The 12,985-nt window shown below is 40.5% G+C and overlaps 1 protein-coding gene across 1 annotated transcript; it reads right to left on the reverse strand.

Moving 5' to 3' along the window:
• Positions 1 to 1,419: 1,419 nt before the first annotated feature.
• On the reverse strand, positions 1,420 to 2,095 carry LOC138871196 (uncharacterized). The gene is made up of 2 exons (XM_070149064.1): positions 1,733 to 2,095; positions 1,420 to 1,659 (listed from the first exon to the last, which is right to left on the reverse strand). The coding sequence occupies exons 1-2, from the start codon at positions 2,093 to 2,095 to the stop codon at positions 1,420 to 1,422; spliced, it is 603 nt and encodes a 200-aa protein (XP_070005165.1).
• Positions 2,096 to 12,985: the final 10,890 nt, after the last annotated feature.

The raw sequence follows: 12,985 nt of genomic DNA on the forward strand, positions 1-12,985 counted from the left end.
ACCCCAAATTGAAAGATTCCTAAAATTCACCTCCAGGCCCACGTGCCCATATTTCGGAAATTTTCAAAGAAAGTTGTTACCCATAGCCTTAGGAACCTAAATATATAATTTTTACTAAGTTCCATAACCAATTTTTACATGTTAATCTACCATAATTTATGTATTTAACTCAAGTTGTGTAGAAATTACTTACCTCAAAGTGTTAGGTGAAAACCCTCTTCCAAAAGCTCCAAATATCGCCTAAGAGATGAAGTGAAATGAAATAAATAGCCTAAGTCCCGCATTAAAAGAGTTGGACACAACCCTCTGATGTCACATTTGCGATACCAGGTTCGCAAATGCGACAAAAGCCTCGCAATTGCGAAGCCTGGGCTTCAGTTGCTGGGGTCGCAAATGCGACCAAAGAGTCGCAAATGCAACTTTTGCTGGGATCGCAAATGCGGCATAAGTGTCGCAAATGCGATACTGCCTGGGTCGGGTTTCTTTGCAATTGCGACTCCCTCTTCGCAAATGTAAGGTTCGCATTTACGACAACCTCTCACATTTGCGAGATCTGCAGTAGTTTCCTAGAACACCAGAAATCCAGTGTGTTTTCAACCCCTCCCAAACGTCTGAAACTCACCCGAGCCCTCGGGGCTCCACACCAAATACTCACATAAGTCTAACAACATCATACGATCTTGCTCTCGCAATCGGAACACCAAAATAACATCAAAAACTATGAATTGGACACCAAAACGCATGAATTTACTCATGAACTCTAAAACACTTCCGCGCGTCCGATTCCTATCAAATCAACTTGGAATGATGCCAAAATTTGTGTGCAAGTCTTAAATCACATTAAAGACCTACTCCAACTTCCGGAGCTGAAATCCAAACCCAATATCAAAAATCCCACCCTCGGTCAAACTTTCCAAAAACTTCAAGTTCTAACTTTCGCCAAATGACTTTGAAACAACCTACAGACCTCTGAATCCACTTCCGGATGCGCTCCTAAGTCCAGAATCACTATACGGAGCTATTTTAAGCTCGGAATCCCAAACGGAGGCCTAGATTGTAAAAATCCATTTTAACCCAAACTTATGGAATTTCCTCAAATTTTCAACTTCAACTATTAGGTGCCGAAACGCCCCCTGGTCACCCAAAACTCAATCCGAACATACGCCCAAGTCCGAAATCATCATACGAACCTATAGGAACTGTTAAATTTTGATTCTGAGGTCATTCACTCAAAATGTTGACCGATGCCAAACTTGGACTTTTAAGGCTTCATTAAGGAACCAAGTATTTTGATTTCAACCCAAACTCTTCCAAATTCCGAGCTACCCATCTTCGCAAGTCATAAATCAGTAAAAACAAGTACGGAAGGTCTAGTCTACGGGAACAGGGTTAAAGAAATCAAAATGACCAGTCGGATCATTACATTCTCCACCTCTTAAATAAACGTTCGTCCTCAAATGGGTTTAGATTAATACCTGGAGTGCTGAATAAGTGTGGATATCTATTCTGTATGTCCTCCTCGGACTCCCAGGTTGCCTCCTCGGCTGGTTGGCCCCTCCACTGAACTTTTACCGTGGAAATCCTCTTGGATCTCAACTGGCAATCCTGTCTAGCAACAATGGCAACTGTCTCTTCCTCATAACCCAGGCTCTCATCTAACTGAATAGTGTTGAAGTCTTAACACATGTGACAAGCCGGCATGGTATCTCCGAAGCATAGACACAAGAAAAACCAGATGAACTTCTGATAGGCTGGGAGGTAAAGCAAGCTCATAAGCAACCTCCCCAACTCGCCTCAACACCTCAAATGGGCCTATAAACCTAGGGCTCAACTTTCTCCCGAATCTTATAATACCCTTCATCGGCAAGACTTTCAAGAGAACCTTCTCGCCGACCATAAATGATACATCACGCACATTCTGATCCGCGTAACTCTTCTGTCTGGACTCTGCTGTGCAAAGTCTCTCCTGGATCAACTTTACCTTTTCCAAGGCATCATTCACCAAGTTAGTACCATATAACTTAGCCTCCCTAGACTCAAACCATCTGATCGGAGAATGACATCGCCTACTATATAAAGCCTCAAATGGAGCCATCTCGATGTGGACTGATAACTGTTGTTGTAAGCAAACTCGACCAAAGGCTAGAACTGATCCCACTACCCTCCAAAGTCAATCACACATGCTCTAAGCATGTCCTCCAAGATCTGAACAGTCCACTCCGACTGCCCGTCGATTTGTCGATGAAATGTTGTACTGAGCTCTACTTGGGTACCCAACTAATCTGTATGACTCTCCAGAAATGTGAAGTGAACTGAGGGCCTCTATCTGATATGATGGAAATAGGCACACCATGCAACCGAAATCCCGAATGTAAATATGAGCCAACTTCTCTGAAGTATATATAGTCACAACTGGAATGAAGTGTGCCGACTTGGTCAACCTATTGACAATAACCCAAACTTTATCAAAGTTCCGCAAGGTCCTCAACAACCCAACTACGAAGTCCATAGTGATGCGCTCCCATTTCCACTCAGGTATAGTCATTTGCTGAAGTAGGCCACCTAGCCTCTGGTGCTCATACTTGAGTTGCTAGCAATTTAGGCACCTTGATTCATACTCCACTATGTCCCTCTTCCAAAGAAGTTTTATTTTTCTCAAAGGTGCACATATTGCTCAGATGCCCCGGGGCATGACATAGAGAAGTGTTGGAATCTGAAGAATGCGATTCAGAAGCTTATTGATGCAAGACACATTATCGTGCAAAATCCAGATGCAGCAGACACTAGCCAAAGTCCATCGCCTGTGCATAATGAGACGCATATGGTGGGTATGATTTATTTTGAAAAGGAATGTGAGAATTCTTCTGGGAGGCTCGGAGGTCCACGTACTACTAAGCTTTCAGTGCTATCAGGGGTTGATCTTAAGAACGAGCCAGCAAAAGGAACCCAAAAGCAATTTGTTAAGAGCAATGTGATGAAGACTTGTGGAGGTCCTAGTATTGCTGATGCAGAATTCAGTGGCTAAGATACCATGCTTGGTAATTGGAAAGACGCTCCATTTCTTGGTCAGCGAGAGAGGAGCTTTTGGTGGTTTAGTTTGTTGTCATTTCTGTTGTCTGGGTTATTGCAGGGTTATAATCCAGACATCGTCTTGTGATTCAAATCCTTCTATCCTTTATTTTGTCTAGTTCCTTTAGTCGTATTATCTCACTTAGCGTTGTCTAGGTTTGTTATAGGTTTGTAACCCCAGTTTAGTTTGTTTGTTTTGTTCTCTAAACCCTTTTACCATCTGTCTAATGCCATTTTCTGTTTTTCGTGATTTCTAGTCATTTTCGTTTAGCTCTCTTTTCTTTTTATAGTTCTTTTCCTGTTGGCTCTAATGACGTGAAATGCACGCGTAATTCTCAGCCTGGTTTTAAAAGTCAGTTTAATCACGAAGCAATGAAATAATGTTGAAGATGTAGGGACATTTGAGGGAAATAAGTAAAGGCATTTTGAGATCACTTCAAGCCAGAATTGTGTGAAACGGGGGCAGATAGAACATAAAGAACCCCTATTGAAATGCATCCTGTTGCATCAATTTGAAGATAAAAGCAAGTTTGCCCCAAATTTATAAGGGGTCGTTCATGGTAATGAGAGTGAGAGTGTTGTCCAATGGTGTTTTGTATATAACAGATGTAGAAGGCGAATGTGTGGATACGGTCATCGAGTCTGGCGCAATCAAAAGATGTTACGATTGTTTTCCTTGGTTTGTTTAATTGTGTTGTTTGTACCTGACATGTTTTGAAGATTGGAATGATAAAGGCATTTTGTTCTGCTATCTAAACACTTTATCCCTCGTCACCCCTTTTTAGCCTTATTTATTTTCTTTCATACCCCTCTTTCGAAATCAATAGCGAATATCAGAAACACAAGCGTGAAAGATAAGAAAAGGAAGAAAGAAAAAGAAAAAGAAAAGGAAAGAGAAATAAAAGGAAAGAGAAAGAGAAAAAAAAGAAAAAAAAGAAGAAAAGTAAAAAGAATAAGAAAAACAATTTAAAAAAAAGAGAAAAGCAAAAGAGAAAAAAAATGAGAGAAGAAAGAGAAAAGAAAAAAATACAACAACAAAGTAATTTCTATGACATGAACTACGTTCGACCTGATTCCTTTTTAAGGATACGTAGGCAGCCTCACGGTTCGGTCCCATCAAAATAAAAATCCAAAAGTCCCGAAGCAAGAAACTGGGGCAGAAGTTATGGTTATTGTAAGAAATCTGATTCCGAAAGTTGTAATTTTGAACTCATGTGAATTGTTTTGAGCCTATGATATCCTTTATTTTTAACCCCATCCAAAAGCCCACGTTACGGTCCAAAGAAAGACCTTCCGATCAGTCTTCGAGAGATGCCAAATCAAGCAAGTGGAGGTGATTCATATCAAGGGCAACACTCTGGTCCAAGCAGAAAAAATAATGAAAATGAGAGAGTCTTATTGGTGAAAACCCTCACGGGCACCGTAAGGCGACGGGAGCTGAGAGAAGTTAAAAATGAGAGATTCTTATTGGCAAAAACTCTCACGGGCACTGCAATGTGACGGTAAGTTGAGAGAAAGAGCAAAATGAGAGAGGCTTGATAGTGAAAACCCTTCGGGCACTACAAGTCGAATATGGATTGTGAATCATATTGGATAATCAGAGCATTGAAGCCCAGTTTCACGGTACAGAGGTATAACAAGAGTTGAACATCAGATTTGTTTGACAGAATAGGCCACAGGTGCATGTCATGGTCATTAGAGTTGGTGTCCACATCTGATAGGTTTCTACTTTGTAGTTTTCTTGATAGGAATCACCTCTTTCCTTTGTCCTTTACTCTGTTCCTTTTATCTTGTTTACGTCCTCTTCTTGAGTCTGTTTGGTCAAAATAAGTGAGAAATGACTTCAAAATTTGCCACCAGCTTTTCAATTGCACAAAACGGGATCTGGCCAGTACATCAAAGTGTCATAAGTCAGGAAAGAGCAACAAGCGCATTGAGCTGGTAACAATCAACATGCTTTGGGACCCTGGTGAAATATAAAGGTTTGGTACACATCAATTCAGGAACAATGCAATAGCTAGGTAAACGGATCAAAGGTATTTCTGGTGAAACACGAGGGTTTGGTGCATATTAGCTCATGAACAAGGCAACAAGATGGAAGGGTTTGGTGAATGGATCAAAGGTATTTTCTGTGGTAAGATTGAAAAAAGGTGTTTAATCAGTAACAAGCGAGGTCCTCCGAGCAGAAATCAAAGTTATCGTGGCAAGTGAAGGAGCAACAGACCTCAAGGCCAGGGCCAGTGGTTTAAGTCAAGAAAAAATAACATGCGCGATGAGTGGGTGGCAATTGTCGTGCTTTGAGATTCATGAGAAATACAAAGGTTTAGTACATGTCAATGCAAGAGCACAATGTAATAGATGAATGGTATTGGGTTGGAATGAATCAGAAGTATTTTCCGTGATAAGGGTGACAGAGAAAGTGGTTAATCAATAAACAAGCAAGGACTTCAAGTGGAAATCAAAGTTATCATGGGAAGTAAAGGAGCAACCGTCATCAAAGTCAAGGCCACAAACCATCCACCATATTTTTAAGCTGACAAGATTTTTCTTTGATTTGAAACAGGGGCAGAAATCTCGTTTGTTTCGGAGAAATCCTCCGTGGAGAAAGGCAGTCACCAAATAGGTTTGATTTTTTATTTTCAGGACCCCCTGGAAAATGGGACCTAGTTTAAAGTTCAAAATAGCATAATCTAGCATAAATGTATCCCAAAAGAATATAAGTTAGCTTAGAAGTTTGCATGTTCGAGATAGGATTCAATTAGGAGTTTCCAGGACCCTCCTGAATAATGAGACTTAGCTTTAAGATTTTGATTAGATAACAACATTTAGCGTAAACTTTGTTGTAGGGTAGTATAATTCAGACATGAAAGTTGTCACCCTTAAGAGAAAATTTGACATTTGATTTTTAGGACCCTCATGGATAATGGGGAGTAGTTTAAGACCCTCTTAGATAACAAGATTTAGTAAAAATCACTCCTATAGAAGACATAACTTAGATTTTAAAAATTGTCGTTTAGTTAAGAGTTGTCAGGACCCGCTGAATAATGAGATCTAGCTTTCAATTCTTAGTAATACTTGGTAATATGATTTAGTTTTACACTCACATATTTTCCCAACCACCAAACTGGGACAAAAGAATTTTCTTTGTTTTGTCTATTTTGAAGTCAGGAGCCCGCTTGGAGAGCAGGGAATACTTTCAAGTTGAAGTCAGGAGCCCGCTTGGAGAGCAGGGAATACATTCAAGCACAGCAGTCAGGAGCCCTCCTGGAGAGCAGGGAGCACATCCCAAGACGAAGTCAGGAGCCTTCCTGGAAAGCAGGGAATACATTCAAGGGTAGCAGTCAGGAGCCCGCCTGGAGAACAAGGGAGTACAATTTAAGTTTTAGCTTTCAAATTCTTTGTTTTGTCTATTTTTGAAGTCAGGAGCCCGCCTGGAGAGTAGGGAATACTTTCAGGCGCAGCAGTCAGGAGCCCGCTTGGAGAACAAGGAAGTACAATTCAAGTTTTAGCTTTCAAATACTTTGTTTTATCAGTTTTGCTGAAGTCGGGAGCCCGCCTGGAGAGCAGGAAATACATTTCAAGTTAAAAGTCAGGAGCCCGCCTGGAGAGCAGGGAATACTTTCAAATGCAGCAGTCAGGAGCCCGCCTGGAGAGCAGGGAATACTTTCAAATATAGCAGTCAGGAGCCCGCCTGGAGAGCAGGGAATACTTTCAAATGCAATAGTCAGGAGCCCACCTGGAGAGCAGGGAATACTTTCAAATGTAGCAGTACGGAGCCCGCCTGGAGAGCAGGGAATACATTCAAGCGCAGCAGTCAAGAGCTCGCCTGAAGAGCAGGGAATACATTTCAAATTGAAGTCAGGACGCCCGCCTGGAAAGCAGGGAATACTTTAAAGCGCAACAGTTGGGAGCCTGCCTGGAGAACAAGGGAGTACAATTCAAGTTTTAGCTTTCAAGTTCTTATTGATATTTGGTAATGTGATCCATTTTACACTTACATTTGTGCCCAGCCACCAAACTAGGGCAGAAAATGTTTCTTTGTTTTGTCTATTTTTGTTGAAGTCGGGAGTCCTCCTGGAGAGCAGGGAATACATTTCAAGTTAGCAGTCAGGAGTCCGCCTGGAGAGCAGGGAATACATTTCAAGTTCAGCTGTCAGAAACCCGCCTGGAGAGCAGGGAATACATTTCAAGTTCAGCTGTCAGAAGCCCGCCTGGAGAGCAGGGAATACATTTCAAGTTAGTAGTCAGGGAGCCCCGCCTGGAGTATAGGGTCAGTTTTACTTTAGTCAAGCTTAGTTTATAGTTTTCTTAGTCTACTCTTTAGTTTACTTTCATCATTGCATCAATAGTACAAGTGGTTTACAATTTTTCTAACAACTCACAAATCTTCCTAGTGCAAACTGGGGCAGAAATATTTCTTTGTTTTGTCTATTTTGTTGTAATCAGGCGCCCACCTGGAGAATAAGGGGAGACAACTCAAGTTTCTAGGGAAAGCAGTTTCGAAGGAAGACGGATCAAGTTTCAGGGGAAATGGTTCAAGGTGCAAGGGAAAATAGTGTCAAGTAACAAGAGAAGACGGTTCGAGTGCAACAGTCAGGCGTCCACCTGGAGAAAAGGAAAAGAATCTCAAATTGCAATTCAAGTCAGCAACCAAAGAATCTCGCGGCAAAAATGCGAGTCAGCAGTCCGGGGTGATCAACAGAAGTTAGTCACAATAAAGAAAAAGAGAAAGGCAAGAAGGGAATCCAAATGCAGAAGTTGATGAAAGATTTGAACTGCTTAAGACATGGTGGAAGTCACAAGCACTACATGTCCGGTCTTGATCCAAAAGCTGTAGAAGAATGAGCTAACACTTGCAGCTAACAAGCGTCAAGGTTCAAATCTAAAGTCTGCATGAAGAACCATTCAATACTCAAGATCAAGCTTCAGAAGACTTATAGATAGGAACCTCGTAACTCGTAGTTGAAAGGTTTAGTTAATCTTTTTCATTTGATTTTTGATGTAATAACAGGGACCGCGGACCGGAACCTCGGCAGAACGGCACCTCGACCGGATCTCCATCTCGGCATACTCCGTCATCTCACTCATTTCTGAACTACACATGACCTGATTCCTTTATAGCCAAGGATATGTAGGCAGCCCAGATACCAGGGCTCGGTCACATTCCCTTATCTATTAGCTCTAGTCTCTCCAAATAAGGGTCAGGTCAAAAACCTGTTTAGTCAGTCTTTGTCTGAAAACTCTACGCGATTCCAGTCAAAGAGGGGCAGCTGTAGACATGTGATTTTTGACCCTTCCCAAGATTTTTTATATATTAGCGTAAAATATTTAATTTAGGCATAATATAGATATTTTAAGTAATTTTGACTTTTTTACTCTATTTTATTACAAGAAAACAAAAATTTACAAGAAATAGGATCATTAATGTTTTGTAGTCATTTTTAATCTAAAAAAAATATACAAAAAATAGTATCGTATTTTTATTTTAATATGATATTTGAAAATATCAAAAATAGATTTGTTTTAATGATTAGTTTTATTTTAATAATTATTTGAATAGTAGGACTAATTAATAATTGAGATCGTATTTTTAGTCTTGTTCGCGGGGAAAGGATAGAACTTGGGCTCGAGCAACCCATTTTTAGTCCTAATTTTGGACCTAGCCCACAATTTCCAAACCCATAACTCCTAGGCCCATACGCCTTAACCTAAAAACCCTACCAAAAAAACCTAAACTCCATATAAAAAAGAAGACACAAAACAAAAAGGAGGACGCTGAAGACGACAAAAGAAAAGAACGAAAAAGTTGCGCATCGTCTTCTTCACAAATCAACACCAGAGAACGACCCCCCCCACCCCCCTTGTGTCTATCTTCTTCAAGAACCCCCCCCCCATATGATCTTGTATTCCTACCCACCCAAACGACCCCTCGACTTCTCCTCTCCTCACCAGTGGCGAGCTTGCCGTAACACCTCAAACAACGACCCAACACCCAGCTCCCCGCCACCTATCTTGTTGACTTTGACCCGCCGGACCTTCTTCCAACGACACCATATCCGGCGAGCTTCACCTTCACACACACACAGTCACGCACATGAATGAACTGAGGGAACGAGCGTAAGGCAGGTTTGAGATTTCAGAAAGTCAAAAAATAGTACAAAAAATGTTTCGTCTTCCTCATCCTTGGTTTGATTCTTAGTTTCCGAAACATGGATGTTTAGTTGAGGTCTGGAGTCATTTGCGAGTTTGAGTCGTGTGGAAGTTGTCGTACATTGGTTCCAGTCTATGGTTATCGTTGTCCATTTTTTCCCGTCGAGCCCGAGCTGCTGAAACTCGACCTTTGCTGTAAACGTCACTGCATTTTTCGGCGTTTTGCCGTAGTTTCACCATCTCCGACAAGTTTGTTCTTACTATAAAACGTAGCAGCTTTAGCTTCTTTAACTGTTGCTGGTCTCTTAAGTCGAGCTCAGGTCGTCAAGGTCGTCGAAGTTTCCGGCAACGTAGACTCCGCTCTTGTCGCAACCTTGTATGCATTCAACCACAACTTTGTTCTTGGTAAGCTTTCCCTAATTCCCAATACAAATTTTACTTTATAAAAGAAGATTTCAATGATTCCAGGCTATTGTACACGCCAGAAGTTGATGACGATCCTAAGTTAGGCATTGATTGGTTTTAGATAACTGAAGTGTTTACTTCCAGTTAATTCATCATTCATAACTTACGCGAGGGTGCTTTGTTTTTATCATTTTTATGCCTGAGAACATTGTCTACCTTTTTTGTGCTTTTGCAATTCATCACAGTTGTATTTAGGTGGTACTCACATTCAATTAGTGGAGTACAAGGAGGAGTGTGGCCGACTTGTGCACATTAATTACTCAGCTATGTGCTGCCGTGTAGTTTTTTGCCGCTTGAAATGTTCTGATTTTGTCTCTCTTTTTTTTCAAATTTGGAAAATGAATATATTGGAGCACCACTATGAGTTATGATTTGCAGGGTATTACTTTCTTTGTTATGGCCTAAAAGATACGGACTAAGCCTAAAAGGAAAAATGTATCACTTGAGTTTCTTAGTTTAAAAATGGAATTGGCTGAAACAACTTTAGTTCATAATAATTGATTACTGAACATGTTCCAGAATCGTTAGTACGCCTTTATGCACATTCTCGTAACAAATATATTGTGATTGTGTACATGTTCGTGTGACATGATTAAGATTATAAAAACTAGTTCGGGGTATGCGTTCGCGCAACTTCGGCCAAATTTTCTTAATGAATAATAATGCGTTATTAATTGTGGACACGTTCGCGTGACATGATTTTTGACGCGCCAAACGAATGGGTACACGTACGCGTGACTCATTTCAATATAATTTCTTAATTAAAAGAGGCAAATGCACATAGGTTCTAAAATAAGTTATTAGACAATTTGATTAAGCCAAGTATGATCAAAGAGACCATGCTAGAACCACGGAACTCGGGAGTGCCTAACACCTTCTCCCGGGTTAACAGAATTCCTTACTCGGATTTCTTTGTTCGTAGACTGTAGTACAGAGTCAATCTTTTCCTCAATTCGGGATTCGAACCAGTGACTTGGGACACCATAAATTATCCCAAGTGGCGACTCCGAATTTTTAAACAAACAAATCCCGTTTTGACTGTCCTTTAATTGGAAAAACTCCCTTATATTTATACCCTTTGTGGGGTGTAGTAAAAAGGAGGTGTGACACCCATGACCTGTGAGACCTACGTGAATCTAGTGCTCTAATACCATGTTATCACGACCTAATCCCATTGTAGGCCATGATGGCGCCCAACACCGTTGTTAGGCAAGCCAACGCTGATCAACTAGTGGTTTTCCGTTTAAATAAATTGTTCAGCAGTAATATTTCCTTATTTGTTAGAAATCTAGAAGAATGCCAGGATCTGGTATCCCAAGTGTGTGAGAAATCTAAAAGAATATACAAAAGAATACTGCTAGCCTATTATCTGAGAGGAAAGAGACAGAAAAGTAAAAAAAATATAAGGAAGACTCAGCTGGTGCAGAACAACTTGGAAGGCAGCTCACCGTGAAGTCTTGAAGTGGGGATCAACTACGCGTGTCGGACGGGTAACTAGATGCACCTGCGTCAAATCCTGTACAATTAAGTACAGAAGCGTAGTATGAGTACATAAACAACATGTACCCAGTAAGTATCCAGTCTAACCTTGAAGAAATAGTGACGAGGGGTCGACTTAGACACTTAGTATGGGATATCAATAATATAATTAAAGAGTTATACTAAGCATGGATATCATGAATAATACTGAAAGCTCAATAACAGAAAGTGATAAATTCTTCGTTTACAATTATGATTTCAACTTCAGTCATATCATTTAACAGTTTACATTTCAAGGCATTTAAGCAGTATAAATCATGGAGAGTTCCAAATAATTATCGCAAATTATGTCGAGGTCGTACGGCCCGGTCCAACATGATATTAAATTGTGCACTGCCGGAGGGTTGAACGACATGAACCATAGATGCATCTATTTACTACGAGGCGTTCGGCCCGATCCACAAATAACAATTATTTTTTAAGAAAACACAAATTTCTCATTTACAGTCAAGTATCTCATACAAATCCTCAAGTAAGTGAATATAACCTTCTATAATTCTTTTATCAATTTCAAACGTGACTCAAGTGGTTATATTAGCAAATAAGGACGCAAACCTTTCAAATATAGCATGATACGGGTGATAAACTACCCGGACAATAGCATAATAGTAGCTACGTAAGGAACTCTCTCCACCTCGTACGTGTGTAGCCCCCACAAATAGGTACACCAATTTATTTAATTCACCTATGTGGTTAATTCCCTCTTACAAGGTTAGAAAAGAGATTTTTCTCGTCTCAAAGCCTACTTCCCAATTCACGAATGCGCTCAAACCGCCAAAGTTGATGCCAAACGACTCGAAACTAGTCAAACATTACATAAACTAATCAATTTATACTCAAAAGTCCATATCTCCACTATTAAAGTTATTACCTGCCCCAAATTGCAAAATTCCTAAAATTCACCCCCAGGCCCACGTGCCCGAATTCCGGATATCTTCGAAGAAAGTTGTTACCCATAGCCTTAGGAACCTAAATATATAGTTTTTACTAAGTTTTGTAACCAATTTCGTGGTCAAATCCCATTTTTATCAAAAACCTAGGTTTTCATCTAAACCCTTGATTTTCACTAATTTTTACATGTTAATCTAGCCATAATCTATGTATTTAACTCATGTTGTGTAGAAATTACTTACCTCAAAGTGCTAGGTGAAAACCATCTTCTAAAAGCTCCAAAAATCGCCTAAGAGATGAAGTGAAATGAAATAAATGGCCTAAGTCCCGCATTAAAAGAGCTAGACACAGCCCTCTGATATCACATTTGTGACACCAGGTTCGCAAATGCGATAAAAGCCTCGGAAATGCGATGCCTGGGCTTCAACTATTGATGTCGCAAATACGACTTCTGCTGAGATCGCAAATGCGGCATAAGTGTCATAAATGCAACTGCCTGGGTTGGGCTTCTTTGTATTTGCGAGGCCCTCATCGGAAATGCGAGGTTCGCATTTGCATACAACCTCTCGCATTTGCAAGATCTACAGCAGTTGCCAAAAACACCATAAATCTGGTGTGTTTTCAACCCCTCCCAGACGTTCGAAACTCACCCGGGCCCTCGGGGATCCATACCAAATACTCACACAAGTCTAACAACATCATACGAACTTGCTCGCACGATCGGAACACCGAAATAACATCAAAAACCACGAATTGGACACCAAAATGCATGATTTACTCATGAACTCTAAAAACTTCTAAAATACTTTCGCGCGTCTGATTCCTATGAAATCAACTCGGAATGACGACAACTTTGTGTGCAATTATTAAA

The sequence above is a fragment of the Nicotiana sylvestris genome, chromosome 6, assembly GCF_000393655.2.
Source record: "Nicotiana sylvestris chromosome 6, ASM39365v2, whole genome shotgun sequence".
Taxonomy (NCBI): Eukaryota; Viridiplantae; Streptophyta; class Magnoliopsida; order Solanales; family Solanaceae; genus Nicotiana; species Nicotiana sylvestris.

What these genes read in the sequence shown, in the direction of transcription:
- LOC138871196 (XM_070149064.1), bottom strand. Translation starts at nt 2,095, where the DNA reads ATGGCTCCATTTGAGGCTTTATATAGTAGGCGATGTCATTCTCCGATC. An exon ending in GCCTATCAGAAGTTCATCTG is followed by an intron (nt 1,660 to 1,732) that starts GTTTTTCTTGTG and finishes AACACTATTCAG; the next exon opens with TTAGATGAGAGCCTGGGTTA.